The sequence below is a fragment of the Bubalus bubalis genome, chromosome 12 (assembly GCF_019923935.1).
Source record: "Bubalus bubalis isolate 160015118507 breed Murrah chromosome 12, NDDB_SH_1, whole genome shotgun sequence".
Lineage (NCBI taxonomy): Eukaryota > Metazoa > Chordata > Mammalia > Artiodactyla > Bovidae > Bubalus > Bubalus bubalis.
The window spans coordinates 48,847,873-48,869,308 of record NC_059168.1 but is presented as its reverse complement, the minus strand read 5'-3'; the positions used below and the strand labels follow the sequence as shown (position 1 = coordinate 48,869,308).

At 41.5% G+C, this 21,436-nt stretch overlaps 1 protein-coding gene across 1 annotated transcript in view; it reads left to right on the top strand.

The window, feature by feature from the left end:
* The window catches only part of USP39 (ubiquitin specific peptidase 39), a 37,780-nt gene that overhangs the window by 3,909 nt on the left and 12,435 nt on the right, over positions 1-21,436 (top strand). The window contains exons 2-9 of the mRNA XM_006045861.3: positions 388-457; positions 3,587-3,681; positions 5,082-5,218; positions 7,030-7,182; positions 11,369-11,594; positions 12,942-13,019; positions 14,008-14,075; positions 15,235-15,423. Of these exons, the coding sequence (XP_006045923.1) occupies positions 388-457; positions 3,587-3,681; positions 5,082-5,218; positions 7,030-7,182; positions 11,369-11,594; positions 12,942-13,019; positions 14,008-14,075; positions 15,235-15,423 (1,016 nt within the window). The remainder of the gene's footprint in view (positions 1-387; positions 458-3,586; positions 3,682-5,081; positions 5,219-7,029; positions 7,183-11,368; positions 11,595-12,941; positions 13,020-14,007; positions 14,076-15,234; positions 15,424-21,436) is intronic.

Here is a 21,436-nt window from a genome sequence, read left to right as displayed (position 1 = left end):
CTTTGTTGGTTTTATGTGTTTCAAGTATATTGCCTCAGTTTGTAGCCTGGTGGCTCAGACTGTAAAGAGTCCGCCTACAACGCAAAAGACCTGGCTTTGATCCCTGGGTTGGGAAGATCCCCTGGAGAAGGGAATGGCAACCCACTCCAGTATTCTTGCCTGGAAAATCCAGAGGGTTATAGCCCATGGGGTCACAAAGAGTTGGACACGACTGAGCAACTAACACTTTTACTTTCCGTTAGAGTGGGCATTTTGGGGTGTTTTCAGGCTATTTGTAACAGAACTCGTCCTGATTTGTTTTTCCCGTTTTTGTGTTTTGTTTGTACTGGTAGTTGACCCTGAGTATGGGTTTCCCATTTTCAGAGCTTTTGATGATTTTCCTTTCAGCAAAGAATGGCCGCGTGGATTCTGAGGACCGGAGGAGCCGCCACTGCCCGTACCTGGATACCATTAATAGGTGGGTAGCACATGGATGGCTGGGACAGCAGACATACAAGGGAATCTTTGTAGAAAGTTCTTTGTATTGTATGATATGTTCAGAAACTTTATCCCTTCTAAAGCTTTCTGCCCAGAAAACTGTGCTTCTTGCCAGGTTTTTTAATCTTTCCCCTCAGTTTAAACTGTCATCAGAGGGCATGTTGTTTTAGGGTGGCACATGCAGAAAGAGCTTTCAGCTTGTTTTGAATTTGTATGAGGAAAATAAAAGGATATGTGGTATCAATGGCAATCACCAACTTACTTTTTTATTGAGCACTCAGTATGTGCTCAATAAGATGATGCTATGAAAGAGCTGCACTCAATATGCCAGCAAATTTGGAAAACTCAGCAGTGGCCACAGGACTGGAAAAGGTCAGTTTTCATTCCAATCCCAAAGAAAGGCAATGCCAAAGAATGCTCAAAAAAAAAAAAAAAAAAAGAATGCTCAAACAACCACACAATTGCACTCATCTCACACGCTAGTAAAGTAATGCTCAAAATTCTCCAAGCCAGGCTTCAGCAATACGTGAACCATGAATTTCCAGATGTTCAAGCTGGTTTTAGAAAAGGCAGAGGAACCAGAGATCAAATTGCCAACATCCGCTGGATCATCGAAAAAGCAAGAGAGTTCCAGAAAAACATCTATTTCTGCTTTATTGACTATGCCAAAGCCTTTGACTGTGTGGATCACAATAAACTGTGGAAAATTCTGAAAGAGATGGGAATACCAGACCACCTGACCTGCCTCTTGAGAAATCTGTATGCATGTCATGAAGCAACAGTTAGAACTGGACATGGAACAACAGACTGGTTCCAAATAGGAAAAGGAGTACGTCAAGGCTATATGTTGTCACTCTCCTTCTTTAACTTATATGCAGAGGACATCATGAGAAACGCTGGGTTGGAAGAAGCACAAGCTGGAATCAAGATTGCCGGGAGAAATATCAATAACCTTAGATATGCAGATGACACCACCCTTATGGCAGAAAGTGAAGAGGAACTAAAGAGCCTCTTGATGAAAGTGAAAGAGGAGAGTGAAAAAGTTGGCTTAAAGCTCAACATTCGGAAAACAAAGATCATGGCATCTGGTCCCATCACTTCATGGGAAATAGATGGGGAAACAGTGGAAATAGTGAGAGACTTTATTTTTGGGGGCTCCAAAATCACTGCAGATGGTGATTGCAGCCATGAAATTAAAAGACGCTTACTCCTTGGAAGGAAAGTTATGACCAACCTAGATAGCATATTAAAAAGCAGAGATATTACTTTGCCAACAAAGGTCTGTCTAGTCAAGGCTATGGTTTTTCCAGTTGTAATGTATGGATGTGAGAGGTGGATGTGAAGAAAGCTGAGCGCTGAAGAATTGATGCTTTTGAACTGTGGTGCTGGAGAAGACTTGCGAGTCCCTTGGACTGCAAGGAGATCCAACCGGTCCATTCTAAAGGAGACCAGTCCTGGGTGTTCATGGGAAGGACTGATGAAGCTGAAACTCTAATACTTTGGTCACCTCATGCGAAGAGTTCACTCATTGGAAAAGACCCTGATGCTGGGAAGGATTGGGGGCAGGAGGAGTAGGGGACGACAGAGGATGATATGGTTGGATGGCATCACCGACTCGATGCACATGAGTTTGAGTGAACTCCAGGAGTTGGTGATGGACAGGGAGGCCTGGCGTGCTGTGATTCATGGGGTCGCAAGGAGTCAGACACGACTGAGCGACTGAACTGAACTGAACAGTATGTGCTAGGGCTTACCAGGTGGTTCAGTGGGTAAAGAATCTGCCTGCCAGTGCAGGAGATGCAGGAGACTTGGGTTCAATCCCTGGATTAGGAAGATCTCCTGGTGGAGGAAATGGCAACCCACTCCAATATTCTTGCCTGGGAAATCCCACCGACAGAGGAGCCTGGAGTCGCAGAATCAGACACCACTGAGCATGCACACACATGATGTGCTAGGTACTGCTCTTGATACCTGGGATTCAGGAAAGGAAAAACAGACAAAGACATGTTCTAAAGCAGAGGTGGTCATCTCATCCCAATGCATTCTTTAGTCCCCCAGATGCATTATAGGATGGTTTTTTCACTTATACTCTAGTGTAGCCTTGACTACTAGACTGTTTTTGCAACATTGGGATTGCTCTTTGCAGGTGGAATTGTCCATGTGGTAGGCACAAACCACTTGTGGCTGTTGAGCACTTGAAATGTGGCTTGAGGAACTGAATTTTAAATTTTATTTTAATTATTTTACATCAATAGCTGTGTGTGGCTAGTGGCCCCTTTAGTGGACAGTGCAGCTTTCCAGAGACCATTAACGATTAATTAGAGTTAATGCTTGAGAAGGAAAACCCTTGCCACCTGTGGATTTAGTAGAGGTAACTTTTTTAAAATCACTTAACTTGCCTGGTACTCACCGTGACTTTGCACTTGAACAGATAGATCTTTTTGTAGGTATTCCTCTAAAATTCTTCAGGCTTCTGACTTTTATTAATGGACAAAAATAAAATTTTCTTTTATGAAAGGGGTTATTCACTCTTTTTGTGTCCTTTATTTTATGTCTTTTACTTTGGAATGTTGTTGGTGCCCTGTTACTTTAGTCCTTGTGGCTTTTCCTCCAGAGAAAGTAATGGGAGATTCTCAACTGGTTGTGGATGCTCGAAGAGGGTCATTGGTAGAGATACCTTTGCACTACTTTGGGGGTTGGTGGGTTGGGGCACTATATTAAATGTCTAGGTGAAAGTGTTAGTTGCTCAGTTGTGTCTGATGCTTTGCTACCCCATGGACTGTAGCCCACTAGCTTCTCTGTCCATGGAATTCTCCAGGCAAGAATACTGGAGTGGGTAGCCATTCCCTTCTCCAGGGAATCTTTCCAACCCAGGGATTGAACCCCGGTCTCTTGCACTGCAGGCAGATTCTTTACCATCTGAGCCACCGGGAAGGCCCGAACGTCTAAGTAAGGAAGAGTTAACGTTCCCCACAATTTGCATGTGGTTGCTGACCTGTTCTTGGAAGGATGCTGCGTGACGCATGGAGCCAGCGATGCTGCTTTACTCAGGTGCTCACCTGGGCAACCATCACCATTAACTGTTTCTGTTTTGTTTTCATCCTCTTAGGAGTGTGCTGGACTTTGACTTTGAGAAATTGTGTTCCATCTCCCTCTCGCACATCAATGCATATGCTTGTCTGGTGTGTGGCAAGTACTTTCAAGGTAAATAAATATTTTGTATTGTGTTTTCAGCACTAGCCACAGGTCTGTGGGTTTTTGTTGTTGTGGTTTTTTTTTTTTTTTTTTTAAGTTGCTGTTAAGAGTCATGTCTAATAAACTTTTATCTTTGTTCCCAGGAAATTGGAATACTCTTAGAAAATCCATAGGAGGTTCTCTATTTATCAGAATCTGAACACATGTGAAAGGGAGAAAGAACTTGCCACATGTGAGACTGTGTGGGAAATCTCAGAAGCTCTAGTTTTATTATTATTTTTTTAAGGTGGTGGCTTTCTCTGCCTAATGCTGGTCGTCGCCAGTGAAGGAGGACAGGCAAGGCCACTGAAGCCCTGCTGTCTCCAGCCCCACTGCCTCTGGCCCTGCTGCTATTTATTTAACTTTTCTGTTTGGTTGTTTGGCCTGTGAACCGACTGTGGAGGAGAGCTCTGGGATTGGCTGGCCCCTGGTGCTGACCGGCTCTGGGTTTTTGAATCTCTGATATTTTTCTATACTCAATGTCTTTTTCTGAGAATCCTTTTACTGTAAGGAGTTTTTTCATTCTGTCCTTTTCTGAAAATTAACTGTATCAGTTTATTCAGACCAAGCTAGTACTATTTGCACAGTATAGTGGAGGATTTAGAGGAAATGTAAAGTACATTCCTTGCTCTTACAGGGATCTTATAAATAGTCAAGGGTAACACATAAAACAATCAGCAAACTCTCTTAAGACCATTAAGATTACTGCTGGCCCATGTGGCACTGAGTGTAAATAAATAAGGACAATAGGAGTTGAAATATGCAAAGATCAGTGTTAGCTGGAATGTTTGTGTCATGTTCATGAAGGAGGTGAAGGAGGAACTTGTTCTCTGTATGCAGGATATACAGAGTTTGAATGGGTGAAGGGTGAAATATTCTAAAAAGGAGTGGTAACGTGAACAAAGTCATGCAACTATGAGATTGTCCTGAATGTGGGCAGCTGGAAAATTAGGACTAAGTGATGATGGAGACACGTACATATGTGTATGTACGTGTATTATTTATAATATATACATGCATATCCCTAGTTTCTGATAGCACATGAAACTAGCTTGTATACATACACATATACATACTCACACATATATACATACACATATGCACATACAGATACCCACACGTTTTCCATATTTGTGTATATGAAATTAGTCCCCCTGTGTTTTATGCTATCTAGAGAATAAAGTGCTGTTCTTTCTTGCTAACTTGTATGATGAGAGGAGTTCATGCGGAGATGAATTTTCAGGAATGGTGTAGTACTTTGTTTTTGCTGATATTAACATGTTCTGGTACAAAATGAAGAAGGGAAAATTGCACATGATGTTCGCTTCTGGAGTTTGTGCTTCTCTCACAGCCTTTCCTCCTTCCTGCAGGCCGGGGTTTGAAGTCTCACGCCTACATTCACAGTGTCCAGTTTAGTCACCATGTCTTCCTCAACCTCCACACCCTCAAGTTTTACTGCCTCCCTGACAACTATGAGATCATCGATTCCTCACTAGAGGATATCACGGTGCGTGTCCAAGAGGGTTGGTTTGGAACTAGTTCTCTTGGGAGCTACCCCAGGGCTCTTGGGGGTCTTCCCACTCAAGGTCAGGAAAGAGTCTCAGTCCTTTGGACTTGGAGAATCTCCTTTCCCTTTGGGAGGAACCAGGGAAACTGAAGAAAGAGGTTATGTGTGCTCAGTCGTGTAGTCGTATCTGACTCTCTGGGGCCCCGTGGACTGTAGCCCACCAGGCTCCTCTGTCCATGGGGTTATCCAGGCAGGAATACTGGAGTGGGTTGCCATTTCCTCCTCCAGGGGATCTTCCTGACCCAGGGCTCAATCCTACTTCTTCTGCATTAGCAGGCAGATTCTTGACCACTGAGCCGCCTGGGAAGCCCCACAATTCGTAGTCATGGCCCATGGTCTGCAGCTTAGCTATTGTTTCTGTTTTTAGTTAGGACTGAAGAAATAGGGCTCCTTTGTAATTGGGGTGAAAGCATTTTTATGAAATAAATTACCCTTCCACACTTTGGTGTAGTGATGTGAATTGAGCCTGGTGTAGCCAGGTATAGGACAGAGATTTATACCAGCTCACAGCTCCTTTTGGACTTTCCAGGTGGCCCTAGTGGTAAAGAACCTGCCTGCCTATGCAGAAGACTAAGAGACACGGGGTTGATCCCTGGGTGGGGAGGATTCCATGGAGAAGGGCATAGCAACCCATTCCAGTATTCTTGCCTGGAGAATCCTCATGAACAGAGGAGCCTGGTGGGCTATAGTCCATAGAGTCTTAAAGTGTTGGACACAACTGAAGTGACTTAGCACGCATGCATAGCTCCTTTTGACATGATGTGGCCAAAATGGCTAGCATGTTCCACCTGCAGGCTCCGATTTGTGCCTTATGCCAGGAGTCCATGCACTTATGTGGGGAGCCTGGAAAGTCCTCTTGAGCTTTGATTACTGTTGGAACTGTTGATTATTGTTTTCCTTTTCAGCAAGTGGCTGCATGTTCAATAGAGTGGAATGTTCTATTTAAGGAAAGCTTGGTGTTCAGAGTGTTTGAAACACTACTTACCCCACTTCCATAAGTTTCATAGTCCTGTTAAAATTGAAGTTTTAAGTGGTTATGCACAAAGGGAGAAACTGAAAGGAATTCAAGCTTTTTTCTCTTTTAATTCAAGCTTTCAAAGTGAGTCAGTGGTGACTTCCCTGGTGGTCCAGTGGTTAAGACTATGCCTTCCAATGCAGAGGGTGCAGGTTCGATCCCTGGTCTGGGATCTGGGATCCCACATGCCTCGCAGCCAAAAAACCAAAACATGAAACAGAAACAAAGTGAGTCAGTGGTGCCCTCTGACCAGCCTGTGACCTAATGACCCTCATAGCTCTAGGACTGGAAGGGTCTGATCCTGCCTCTTCAGTCACAGGGAATCACAGCATCGCAGACCTCCACAGAGAGGGGGAATGAATTCCTGCTTACGTAGCAGCCCACGTGCTGACCCTGCGTGAGCTCCTACCTGGGACTCAGACTCCTGCCGCCTGCAGACTTGAGTATCCTGCAGTTTCTCACTGTTGTTTGTTATGGGGTTGGCCAGACATGCTCTCTGAGGGAAGGCCTGGGACTCAGTGATTTTGGGTTTTTGATAATCACCTGTTTATAGATGAGCAGTATGTAGGGGGCCCATTCCATGTCACCTCCCTCCTTAGACCTACTGTTGGGAACCCTTTGGGTGGCTGTTCATGGCAAAGTATTTTTTGCTTTTGCAAAAATTGCTGTTGCAAATATGTCTTGTCAGCTCTATAGATGATCCTAAAACAACTTGGAATTTTCTTTTGTTTTGCAGTATGTGTTGAAGCCCACTTTCACAAAGCAGCAGATTGCTAACTTGGACAAGCAAGCCAAGTTGTCCCGGGCATATGACGGCACCACTTACCTGCCAGGTATCGTGGGCCTGAATAACATAAAGGCCAATGACTACGCCAACGCCGTCCTTCAGGTAGGGTAGGATGGGATGGGAACCGTGCGGGAGGGGGCAACCCAGGAACACTGAAGCTCAGCCAGGAAATGACTGCTTTCTGGTGGAGTCTAGTGGTCCTCAGATCCTGATTCTTTGCTGGGAACTCTGCTGGCCTATTTGTTCTGCACCAAGCAGAACACTCCTGTGTATGCTGGAGGGCTGCTGCCAAATGGTGGGCCTGTTTCAGCCTCTGGAGTGTACAGGGAGTGAGGGGTGGAATCTGCATGTGGCCTGGAGGACCCAAAAAGAGGCACGTGTGCTAGGTGATGCTTTTCTTCCATGGTGTAGATGTTCACTGTGTTGGCTCTGAGGTGTCTCTGTCCTGCCCCTGTGTGTAAACCCTGAAATGGGAAAAGCAGAAAGCCAAAGTTGTCCTGTTTGCAATTAAGTTTTGCTTTTAAAAAAAATTACATGAGTAATAGTGCACATTGTAGAAAATATTGATAAGCGTAAATAAGAAAATTAACAGTAATTCTGCTTCACTCAAAAAAAAATGATTAAACTATAAACAAATTGCTGAGAGTGGGGAAGAAAGATACAGAAAGTGTAACATGAGAACTTTATTCCTTTCCCTAGTGCTTTGCCCTGGGGTAGTTAACAGTATAGAGAGCTCCAAAACTATTCTAAACACGCACACACACAGGCATAATGTCATGTGGCAATATTATGGTTTATTTTGTTATTCCTCAATTGATAAAATTTCACTTGTCTCAGGGTTTTTTCTGTTACCAGTGTTGCAGTGTGTATCCATCTTGCACATTTTGTGACACTCTTATACTTTGTTTTATTTCTTTTCTAGGCTTTTCAAATACTTGGATTTTTAATCTAGAAAGTAACATAGTATATGTGTGTATCTTTGTATATATTTTAACTTAAAAGCCTATTGTGAGATCAATAAATGTTCTTGTGCAGCATCCTTATATGATTACATGTCATTGTATTTTGTTGAATTTGATTCTTCAACCTTCACTTCTTGTATTAATGCACTGTGAGCCTTGATTCTAGGCTATAGGGGAGTTGTAGTGGTTTATAAACCCACCAGCCACAGAAAAGGCTGCTCTTTTTTTTTTTTAATTGAAGTGTAGTTAACTTACAGTGTTGTGTTAGTTTCTGACAAACAGCAAAGTGAATTAGTTATAGATATGTATTTTTCTCTTCATATTCTTTTCTCTTATGATTTACTATAGGATATTGAATATAGTTCCCTGTGCTATACAGTAGGACCTTGTTGTTTATTTTATATATAGTAATTTTTATTTGCAAATCCAAAATTTCTAATTTATCCCTTTTGGTAACCATAAATTTTTATTCTGTGTCAGTGAATCTGTTTCATAGATAAATTGTGTTGTGTATTAGAGTCCACATGTAAGTGATGTCATATGGTATTTTTCTCTTTCTGGCTTTACTTAGTATGATAATCTCTAGGTCCATCCATCTGCTGCAAATGGCATTATTTCATTCTTTTTTTTTTTTTAAACGGCTGAGTAGTATTCTGTGTGTGTGTCACATCTTTATTCACCTGTCGATGAACATTCAGGTTGTTTCCGTATCTTGGCTATTGTATATAGTGCTTTCATGTATATTAGGGTGCATGTATGCCCAGGAGTGGAGTTGCTGGATCGTACGCTAACTGTGGTTTTAGATTTTTAAGGAACTTTCATGCTGTTCTCCTTAGTGGCTACACCAGTTTATTGATACATTCCTACTAACAATGTAGGAGGATTCCCAAAGGGGTGTTGCATTGTCACTGTTACCATTAAAAAAAAGTTCTTCCATTTTGATAGGTATCTCCATTTTAACTTACTTTTAAAAATTCATTTCTAAAGTTGATTCTTATATTTTCTCATGAGTTGTGGGCCTTATGTGCTCATCTTTCTATTAGTGTTACACTATATTGAGTTTTAAAAGTATGTATATATTTATATGTATATGCGTGTGTGTTGCACATATTCTAGTTCTTATTTGGTTGGCCTTTAAACTTTGTGTATGGTGTTTTTGCATAAAGAATTGGGTAAAACATTGCAAAAACGTATCTCTTGAGTTTTGCTGTCTGCCGTTAGTGTCATGCCTGGTCCCTTGTTGTTTGGTCACTAAGTTGTGTCCGACTCCTTGTGACCCATGAACTGCAGCACGCCAGGCTTCCCTGTCCTTCACCATCTCCCAGAGCTTGCTCAAACATGCCCATTGAGTCGGTGATGCCATCCGATCGTCTCGTCCTCTGTTGTCCACTTCTCTTCTACCTTCTATCTTTCCCATCATCAGGGTCTTTTCCAGTGAGTCGGCTCTTTGCATCAGGTGGCCAGAGTACTGTAGCTTTAGCTTTAGCATCAGTCCTTCCAATGAATATTCAGGGTTGATATCCTTTAGGATGGACTGGTTGGATCTCCTTGCAGTCACTATCAGAAGTCTTGTCCAGTACTGCAGTTTGAAAGCATCAGTTCTTCGGTGCTCAGCCTTCTTTATGGTCCAACTCTCACATCCATACATGACTGCTGGAAAAAAATCATAGCTATGACTATACAGACCTTTGTCAGCAAAGTGATATCTCTGCTTTTTAATTCGCTGTCTAGGTCTGTCATAGCTTTTCTTCCAAGGTGCGAGTGTCTTTTAATTTCATGGCTGTAGTCACCGTCTGCAGTGATTTTGGAGCCCAAGAAAATAAAGTCTTTCACTGTTTCCAGTGTTTTCTCATCTATATGCCATGAAGTATTTGGACCAGATTCCATGATCTTAGTATTTGAATGTTTCTGGTCCCTGGAAAGGTTGAATTCTTAGATGGAGAGAGATTTTGCTGACTTTGCCTCTTCCAGTCTCTCATGGCTTTGTGAAGACTGTTTGAGGACAGATAGGGTTTTGAATACAGTCATGGAAGTTGTGACTTTGTGATGGGTTTTAGCTCCCCATAGGAAGTTCTTTTTATTTATACATGTAAGTGGATGAACAAATCCTCTGTGATGTTTCCACTAAAATGTTATTGAATGGACCAAGTACTCCACAGAGGCTGATTAATTTCTCTCTGAGGACACCTGCTATTTGTCTTGTCACTGAAGTCAGGGAGCAACCTCTGTCCACAGTGGAGCATGGATAACAGAGCTAGGATAAACTTTATCCACACGCTTTTCCTTTTGAGAGTAACTCGCAGCAGGAAGGGCTTCCCTTGTGGCTCAGCTGGTAAAGAATCCGCCTGCGATGCAGGAGACCTGGGTTCGATCCCTGGGTTGGGAAGATCCCCTGGAGAAGGGAAAGGATACCCATTCCAGTATTCTGGCCTGGAGAATTCCATGGACTAAAGTCCATGGGGTCACAAGGAGTTGGACATGACTGAGCAACTTTTACTTTCAGTATCTCAGTAGGAAATCCTTGTTTCTTTAGCTGAGCTAAACTTGTAGGCTTTCAGGCTGTTGCTTCAGTCATGTCCAACTCTTTGCGACCACATGGACTGTAGTCCGCCAGGCTCCTCTGTCTATGCGATGCTCCAAGCAAGAATACCAGAGTGGGTTACCATTCCTTCTCCATGGTATCTTCCTGACCCAGGGATTGAACCTGCATCTCCTGGGTTGCAGGCGCATTCTTTACTACTTGAGCCATCAGGGAAGCCCCAGACTTGAAGAGGCTTTCCTGATCACCTCTATCATTATCCTGAGTTGCCCCCTGAATTGTTTTCCCCAGAGATGCCTGGGTTTATATATTTAGCAGCATCTTTCCTTACTCCTTGCTAAAGGGATTACCTTGTCAAAGAAAGTTGTGCACATGGTAAGCACAGCGCTGATGAGGATTCATGACCCTATCAGAAAAGACCTGAGACTGTATTTATTTAGGGTCTTTTCTGTGGTCTCCTTCCCAGTTTCATATATCTCACTAATAAGCATATGTTTTTTCCTGAACTAACATGGTAGGTCTTTATCTTTTTGCTTAATGAGATAAAATTAATTTCTATTCTCTTAAAGTCTTTGACTATTTCCATCATAACAGAGTACATTCATTTTTATATACAGTTGTATGGCTTTATTACCACACTCTTAATACCACATGCAGGAAAGACACCTTAACTTCTGATTCTTTAAGGTGTAACAGTTTTTAGAAGAGCTTAAATAGATGAGCCTAAGTCCCAGAGGTCCAGCAGAAGGGCTGTGGATTAATCGGAATCGGAACGTTTGATTTCCAGGCTCTGTCTAACGTTCCTCCTCTCCGGAACTACTTCCTGGAAGAAGACAATTATAAGAACATCAAACGTCCTCCTGGGGATATCATGTTCTTGTTGGTCCAGCGTTTCGGAGAGCTGATGAGAAAACTCTGGAACCCTCGCAATTTCAAAGCTCATGTCTCTCCCCATGAGATGCTGCAGGCTGTTGTCCTCTGCAGCAAGAAGACTTTTCAGATCACGAAACAGGGTGAGGAAGGAGTAATTCGTGTCTTCTGACTTTTGGGCAATAGCACTAGTCTGGTGGGCACATTTACTTCTGCTTTGCAGTGAACTCTGCAGTAGCTGGAGCGAGTGTCCAGTGCATAGCGTGTTCAGGTGTCTCAGTCTTCCTTCATCAGCCTGCCTTGCCCAGAGTCCCAGGCGTGGTCAGCTGGATAGGCAGTCTGTCTGATTTGCTGAACTAAACTACGACTTGGGAAGGAGGCTGGAAAAGGCACCAACCATTATTAAGTGCCTGCCACTTTTGCTTCTCATTTTGTCATGTCGCAGACTGTTCTATTCTGACTATTTTTATCCCTCCAAACCCAGTGATTTATTGCCACATGAGTAGCTCATAGTAGCTCATAGGATGTGATATGATACTCTCTAGTTTCCAGGTCAGTTGATTGACCATTCACTCCTGGTGCTAGGTTTTAATGCTGCAGGGTTAAAAAACACAGTTTTTTCCTTCCAGGCACTCCTGTTCTAGTGGGGAAGATAGTTCTGTAGAAAGATGATTACATGTGTTAAGTGCTGTGATAGCAGAAGCACAGCATGCTGTGGGAGGGTGCATAGAGCAAAGACGCCCGTTGAACACATGCAAGGTGAGCTGAGGTTCAGAGAGAAGGAAGAGATGCCTGAGTTTTAGGTAGTGGGGAGACACGGTGGGGGTGGGCATTCCAGGCAGAGAGGACACTGGACAGCAGCATGGAGGTGCCTGGCACAGAGAGAGGACTGCTTGTAGCTGGACCTTTGGATCCAACAATGAGTGCTGAGATGGAACAAGTGGTTGGGTTTATTTCCCACTGCTATAAGGAACTTGGATTACATCCTGATAACAGCGGGGACTCAGTGAAGGCCCTTAAGTGAAGATACGCTGTCACATGTTTGTTTTAAAACATTCTTGTTGAGGAGTGACTTAGAAATTCAGTAATGGCTATTATTTTTATTTTAATATTTTGACTGAGCTGTGTGGCTTTCAGGATTTCAGTTACCTGACCAGGGTTGGAACCCGGTCCATGGCAGTGAACATGCCAATTCCTAACCACTGGCCCCCAGGGAACTCCCAGTAATGATCTTTGATGGGTGATGAGACTCAGGGTTGGAATAGAGCTGATAAGGTTCTGGTTGAGCCAGATTGTCTAGGGGGTGTGTAAGGTCAGAAGACTAAGATCTTGGCCTTGAGGAGTGTCAGTGTGTAGTGCCCTGATAGAGGAGGTTGCCCACAGGATGGGATGCCTGAAAAGAAGGAGGAAAACTGAGAATGTGGAGTCATGCCAACCAGCGTGTGGTTTGGACTTTCATTCAGTCTGATGTCCCACCTCTCCTTTTCCAGGGGATGGAGTTGATTTTCTGTCCTGGTTTTTGAATGCTCTACACTCAGCTCTGGGGGGCACAAAGAAGAAAAAAAAGAGTAAGTCGTGTTATTTTGTGAAGGAGAGCACTTTTTTGTTTGCTTCCTTTTGGAAACACTTTGCAACTTTTCATCCTTTCTTCTTACCTGTGTATTTTTTGTGTTAGGGTACAGTCTCTGTACACATGGGCTAAATCTTGTTCCTGAATAGTTTCCTTTCCATTTTTCTTTATTAGAGCATGCTTGTATATAATGGTATTTTTAATAAGTAGAAATGGATATGATTGTGCTCTAGAAATCCTGACCTAGTTTCAAACTGAGGGGCTGGGCAATGTGTTGTAGACATGCTGGTGGGCTGGTGGTAGCAGAGTGAAGACTTAGTGGATAGTCCTTAGGCCTGGCTGCTTCTTCCGAATAACAGACTAACAGCTAGTTTATAGAGGCTCAGACCTCGAGTCCCTGTGTTCTTAGCATCCAGGTTGGTTTAGCAGTAGTTGGACATTTTTCATGAATGCCTTAAATAACTTAGCTTAGAGACTGCTGAACCAGGTAAGTTGTTTTGGAGACCTAACGCAGTTTTCTTCTCTCTGTGTTCTGATGGTTTCTTGATGTGGGATTGTGGCCGGGTGCTCTTTTTACCAGGTGGCCCTGCCCCCTCTTTAGGTGTCTTCAGCCTGTCTGCCCCATCCATCTTGGGGAGAAGAAAGACATAGAATAATTGTTAAAAAATATTCATTTATTTGGCTGCACTAGGTCTCAGTTGCGTGTGGCATACAAACTCTTAGTTTTGGTGTGTGAGATCTAGTTTCCTGACCCGGATCGAACCAAGGCCCCTACATTGGGAGCACAGAGTCTTAGAAATCCCCTAGAGTAGTTATTTACACAAATAAGTAAAAAGGTATAATTTGGTGGTATATGTCTGTTTTTAAGTGAGAGCTTTGGGTCTTATGCTGGAAGATGCTGATTTATTTAAAAAATGTAGGAGTTGGGACTGAATTTTGGAAATGCTTTCAACACAGAAGTTGCATTTTGATTTCTGTTTGTACAGCAATTGTAACTGACGTTTTCCAGGGGTCCATGAGGATCTTCACTAAAAAACTGCCTCATCCTGATCTGGTGAGTGGCTTGGACTGGTTTATATTGCCCGAGAGGATTCAGAGTTGACAAAAAGATGCTTAGGTAACTGGTACAGCCTTTTGCTCCAGGAAGAGGTTCTGCAAGGCGCCTGCCAAGTGGCATGTCCCTTAGGTTCCTGTGTACCAGTGTGCTAAGTTTGGGAGGTGGTGGTTGATTGTACAGTTGACCTTCGAACAACACAGTTTTGAGCTGCACTAGTTCACTTATTGGAGAAGGCAATGGCACCCCACTCCAGTACTCGTGCCTGGAAAATCCCATGGACGGAGGAGCCTGGTGGGCTGCAGTCCATGGGGTCGCGAGGAGTTGGACACGACTGAGCGACTTCACTTTCACTTTTCACTTTCATGCACTGGAGAAGGAAATGGCAACCCACTCCAGTGTTCTTGCCTGGAAAATCCCAGGGATGGAGGAGCCTGGTGGGCTGCCGTCTCTGGGGTTGCACAGAGTCGGACACGACTGAAGCAACTTAGCAGCAGTTCACTTATACACGGATTTTTTTCAGTATATAAAAGCACTCTATTTACATTTAGCAGTTGGTTGAGGCTTGATCATCCGTGGAATTTGGTATCCAAGGCAGGTCCTGGAGGCAACCATAGATAAGGAGGGATGACCGATTTCAGTGTTCTGGCCGCTAGGTGGTGCTAGTTTGTTTTTCCCTAAAGCTCAGATAAACTTTCTAGATTTCAAATAGTCTGGTATTTAAATAATATCTCTATGAATATGAAAGACCAGTGTTTGCATTAATCTATAGGGATTCCCAGGTGGCTCAGTGGTAAAGAATCTGCCTGCCAATGCAGGAGACGCAGGAGATGTGGGTTCAGTCCCTGGGTTGGGACGATCCCTAGGAGAAAGAAATGGCAACCCACTCCAGTACACTTGCCTGGAAAAATCCCATGGACAGAGGAACCTGATGGGCTACAGTCCACAGGGTCGCAAAGAGTTGGACATGACTGAGCACCCACGCATGCAAACAGGTTGTGCAAGTGCCTGTGGAATGGCACAGTCTCTTGGGTACCCCTTCTCCCTTTAACATTAAATGAAGTAAATATAAGTGTCCCAGAAACCTCATCTCTTTCCAGCTGTGGTATTCTATTTTGCTCACACTCCTTCCCTCCTTTTCCTTCTTCCTTACTTCCAGCCAGCGGAAGAGAAAGAGCAGCTGCTGCATAATGACGAGTACCAGGAGACGATGGTGGAGTCCACGTTTATGTACCTGACACTGGACCTTCCTACCGCCCCCCTGTACAAGGACGAGAAGGAGCAGCTCATTATCCCCCAGGTGCCTCTCTTCAACATCCTGGCCAAGTTCAACGGCATCACTGAGAAGGTAACCCATTTGCACACCTGCCCTGCTCATAATCCTTTCTCTCTCTTCCTCTCTCTTTTTTTAATATATCGTTTTATGATGGGGGGAGGTTGTTCTGGGTCTTTGTCACTGCCTGTGAGCTTTCTCTAGTTGTGGTGAGTGGGGGCTGTTGTCTTGTTGCATTGAGCGGGCTTCTCATTGTGGTGGCTTCTCTTACAGACTCTAGGTGTATGGACTTCAGTAGTTGTGGCTTGTGGGCTTAGTTGCCCTGTGGCATGTGGAATCTTTCCAGATTAGGGATCGAACCCGTGTCCCCTGCATTGGCAGGTGGATTCTTGACCACCATGAAAGTCCAACCTTTTCACTTTGACGTTTTTCTTTTTATACTTGAAAATCGCCACATGTGTGTAATGCGTGTATTTTAAAGTGTATGGTGTTTATTGAGCCTCCCAGACTTTCTGCTGTTTTACCCTCAACTCGAATTGAAAGTGTAGTGAAAGTGTTAGTTGTTCAGTCATTTCTGACTGTTTGTGCCCCCATAGCCCACCAGGCTCCTCAGTCCATGGGATTTCCCAGGCGAAAATGCTGGACTGGGTTGCCATTTCCCTCTCCAAGGGATCTTCCTAACCCAGGGATCAATCCCAGGTCTCCTGCACTGCAGGTTGATTCTTTACCTGGGGGCTTCCCTGGTGGCTCAGCTGGTAAAGAATCCACCTGCCAAAACAAGAGATGCAAGAGATGTGAGTTTGATCCTTGGGTTGGGAAGATCCCCTGGAGAAGGAAATGGCAACCCACTCTAGTATTCTTTCCTGGAAAATTCCATGGATAGAGGAGCTTGGCAGACTACAGTCCATGGGGTCATGAAGAGTCAGACAGGATTGAGCAACGAACACTTTCACACTTCAACTTGAATTAAAGTGCCTCTGGGTAGTATAGAGAAAGGAGAGGGTATTTAGAGTAGAAACTCACAAAGGTATGAAAAACTCCCATCTTTTAAAAAATATAATGTAGATATTAAAGCAGAATAAAAACACTAAAATATAAATAAAATGAAAAAATATATTCTTACTATAAACATTACCTTTCATCAAGTTGAAAGTTTCTTTTTATCTGCAGAGTTAACTGTTTCTTGGTTTAATTCCTTTCTTCGTCATAGATAAATTTAATCCTTTTTCATTCTTTTAAACTTAAAAAAATTTTTTTTTACCTCGAAGCCTCATTCTGAACCCTTTTCCCTCTCTTTTTTAGACTCATTTCATTTGAGGGAGGTGAAAGACCTTAGGGCTTATCTAGATCTGTTTATTTTATTTGGCTTTATTTTATACTGATTTTACGTGACAGAGCTGGTGATCTAAAGTCAGATTTTTCTCTGACTTTTTCAACTATACCACATGGTCCCTATTATTACTGTTTGTTCAAATATAAGTAATATTGAGATTCCTGTGGACCCTCAGTATTGGTTTACATTTATTGTTATGATAGTATTACTTAAATCAGTGTAAACATCAATGTTGGTATACACTTTTCATACCTATAGCTTTTAAGGAAAGTACTAAATTATAACTAACTTTTATGTAAACAAAGCTTTGAAATCAATAAAACTGGTTAATAGCACTATTGTAATGTGAGTTTAGCTAAAACCTTGCTGTGTGAGTACGGTACTGATGTCCAGTGTGAAATTCCTCCCTTCCCTCCACCCCATGCTCCCAGTGTCCCCTTGTAAATTTCAGAGAAACCTTTTCACGTTAGGTTGTGGTGGTATTTAAGTGTTAACTCTGTCCTTCACTACTCTGAGATAATTAAAAATAGTGCCTCTTGATGCCAGCTTGTTCATAGACACAGATGTGGGCAGTGAAATTTCTTGGAGTTTTGATTAAGAACATTTCTTTTTTTGGCGGGGGGGAGGGTTTAGCACAATATTTTATTTCAACCACACAGAGATGAGTTACTTCCTATCACCAAAAAGACATTTATTTCTATAGGGCTTATACCTATAGATCATGAGAAATTTACCAGAAAGAAGGTGTGGCTCTGGTATGTGTACTAGAGATGGAAAGTTTTTATTTCTCCAGTGCTCTCAGATTATTCATCATGTGGCAGGGAACTTAATTGTTTAAAAAGGAACAGTTTTTTTGAGATATAATACACAGTAGCATACAATTTGGAGAAGGAAATGGCAACCCACTCCAGTGTTTTGCCTGGAGAATCCCATGTATGGAGAAGCCTGGTAGGCTACAGTCCATGGGGTCACACACAGTCGGACACAACTGAAGCGACTTAGCAGCATACAATTAACCTATACAAAGTTTACAGTGCAGGTTTTTTTTTTTTTTTTTTTTGCTTTACTATATTCACAGATATGGGCTACCACAGATCTGGTCCGCTTTAGAATACTTTCATCATTGATTTTTTTTTTTAATCACCCTTTAGTTATCATTTTAACCCCTTTGTGTCCCCCTGCCCTAGACAGCAACTAATCATTTTTGAATGACACTTGATGCTTGCAAATTTTGAAACAAACTTTGAGATCATGGTCAGTCTACAAGTTTTTGTTATGGACATGTTTTCATTTCTCTTGGCTGGATATCGGGGAGTGGAATTGCTAGGTGGTAACTCTTAGGTTTAGCCATTTGAAGAACTGTTTTCCAAAGTGACTGCACTGTCTTATATTCCCACCTCCAGTGTATGAGTGTTCCAGTTTCTCTGCATCTTCACCAGCGTTTGTTATTGTTTATCTTTGGGTTTTTGGCATCCTAGTAGGTATGAAATGGTATCTCATTATGGTTTTAATTTGTATCTCCCTGGTGATTAATTTCATGTGCTTATTTGTATATCATCTTTGGAGAAATGTTTGTTTAGATCCTTTGTGCATTTAAAAAATTAGTTTATCTTTTTATTATTGAGTTGTAAGATTTCTGTATATAGTCTCAATACCAGTCACTCATCAAATTGTATGATTTGCGAATATTTTTTCCCATTCTGTAGGTTGCATTTTTACCCTCTTGATAGTATCATTAGCAGCATAAAGCTTTTAACTTTGATGAAGTTACTTAGTTTTTCTTTTATAGTGTGGGCTTTTGCTATCCTATGTAAGAATCCATTCTTAAATCCCAGGTCATGAAAGGTTACTTCTGTGTTTTCTTCTAAGACTTTCATAGTTTTAGCTCTTACATTTCAGGCCTTTGTTGTTGTTGTTTAGTCCCTAAGTCACGTCCAGCTCTTCTGTGACTCCATGGACTGTAGCCCATCAGGCTCCTCTGTCCATGGGATTTTTCTAGGCAAGAATACTGGAGTGGGTTGCCATTTCCTTCTCCAGGGGATCTTCCCAGCCCAGGGATAGAACCCACATCTCCTGCATTGGCAGGTGGATTCTTCACCATCAGAGCCACCAAGAAAGTTCCATTGATCGGGGGATTTTTGCAGAAACTAACTAATGCCTGCCGTCAGTAAGTTTATTTTGGTTAGCTTGAGATTAATTCTGTTATTTCACTAACACTTTGTGAGTTATTACATTCAATAGTTACACCTGACACACCTGTACAATCTTCTAATTGAATTGAAATATTGTCTTCAGTTCACTCTTCTGTAGAAGCAAAGGAACCCTCTCCAGCACCATGAGTTTCATTTACACTTTCTGTATCAGAATCAATGACTAAGGTTTTTTGTCTTTTTGTTGGTCTAATATTCACATCATCTGAATCAGAACTATATTCCAAAGAACTGTCATCTTCTGAGACACTAGTATATATATCGCTCAGGCTATCAGAGAAAATATCTTCATAAAATTCACTGAAAGATTCTTCTTCACTCAAAATTTCATGATGCATCATTTTTGAAAATTTTTCATTGGAACAAATACCTAATAGAGCAAAATATTAATACTAATGACAATCATAAGTTGTGTAATGAACCCTTCATCGATTTTAAGCTCTAACAACTTCACATGGTGGTATTTATTGTATCACTCTCTAGAAACATACTGATATGGCTCGTGGGCTCAATAGTGTATTAAGTTAAATTTTAGTATATGGTGTAAAGTACAAAGTCTAGTTTTATTCTTTTGCATGTGACTGTCTAGTTGTCTTAGCACTGTTTGTTGACAAGACAATTCTTTCCCCATTGAATGGTCTTGGCATCCTTGTTGAAAAATCATTTGACCATAGACACATGGGTTTATTTTTGGAGTCTCAATTCTGTTCCATCGATGTATATGTCTAGAGCACAGTCTTGGTTATTACTACTTTGTAGTTAGTTCTGAAATTATAAACTGAACTTTCCAACTTTATTCTTCTACAAGATTGTTCTGGTTATTTTGGGTTCCTTGCAATTTTACAAATTTGAGGATCAGCTTGTGGATTTTTACAAAGAAGCCAGTTGATATTCTGACAGGGATTGTGTTGAATCTGTAGATTAGTTTGGGAGTTATTGCCAACTTAATAATAGCAGTCTTCTGATTCATAAACATGGGTTATTTTTCTATTTATTTATCTTCTTTAATTTTCTTCAGTAGTGTTTTCTAGTTTTTGGAGTATAAGTTTTGAACTATTTTAATATAAATTTTTATTATTTTAATTTTTGGCTGCACTGGGTCTTCGTTGTGGTGTGCAGGCTTCTCATTGCAGTGGCTTCTCTAATTGCAGAGTGCAGGCTCTAGGGCTCGTGGGCTCAGTAGTTGTGGCTCATGGGCTTAGTTGTGATCTTGTGGAATCTTCCTGGACCAGAGATCGAATCCATGACCCCTGCATTGGCAGGCGGATTCTCAATCACTAGACCACCAGGGAAGCCCCCGCAGTTGATTTTTTATATTGATTTTTGTAGCCTGCAACCTTGCCAAACTTTTAAAGTGAATTTCTTAAAATTTTCTGTATGCAAGATCATATCATCTACAGACAGAGATAGTTTTACTTCTTCTTCCTTTCTAATCTGGATACTTCATATTTGTTTAAATGTTATTACCTGATTGCTCTGGCTGGAATCTCTAGTACAGGGTTAAATAGAAGTGGAAAATGGAGATATCATATCTTGTACCTGATCTTGAGGGATAGAGTCCAGGCTTTTACCAGTAAGTATGATGTTAGCTGTGGATAACATCACATATCTGTTTTTCATAGATACCCTTTATCAGGTTGAGGAAGTTCCTTTCTGTCTCTGTGGAGTGTTTTTCTCATGATAAGGTGTCGGATTTTGTCAAATGCTTTTTTGTATCTACAGAGATGATTGTGTGGGTTTCGATTATTGCTATTTGTTGTCTTATTTTGCTACTTATTGCCTTATTTTCTTATTATTATATGATACGGTATATTATATTAATTGATTTTTGGATGTTAAGCCACCTTTGTATTCCTGAATAAATCATACTTAGTCATGTATAATTGGTATATAATTCTTTGTTGTTGTTTATGTTGGAATTGGTTTACTAGTATTTTGTTGAGGAATTTTGCATCCATATTCATAGAAATACTGATCTGTAGCTGTGCCTAGTTTTGGTATCAGGGTAATGTTGGCCTCATGAAAGGAGTTGGGAAGTATTCCCTCCTTTTATTTTGGAAAAGTGTTTGAAAAATTGGTGTAATTTCTTTAAATGTTTGGTAGAAAATACCAGTGAAGAAATTTGGGCCTGGGCTTTTCTTCATGGGTAGTTTTTTAACAACTAATTTAATTTCTTTACTTGTTGTAGGTTTATTCAGATTGTTTCTTTTCAAGTTTTGGTAGTTTGAGTCTTTCTAGGAATTTATCCATTTCATCTGACTTATCTACTATTTTAGCATACAGTTGTTTATAGTGTTCCTTTATAATCATTTTTATTTCTATAAAGTTCCTAGTAATGTTCCCTTTGTCATTTTTGATTCTAGTAATTTGAATTTTTTTCTTGTTCAACTAACTAAAGGCTAGGTTTTGTTGATTTTTCTGAAATGTTTTTCTATTCTGTGTTTTTTTAACTTGTGGTCTGATTTTTTTTTTCTTTTTTCTGCTTGCTTTAGGTTTAGTTTGCTTTTCTCCCAATGTTTTAAGGTGGAAGGTTATTGATTTGAGA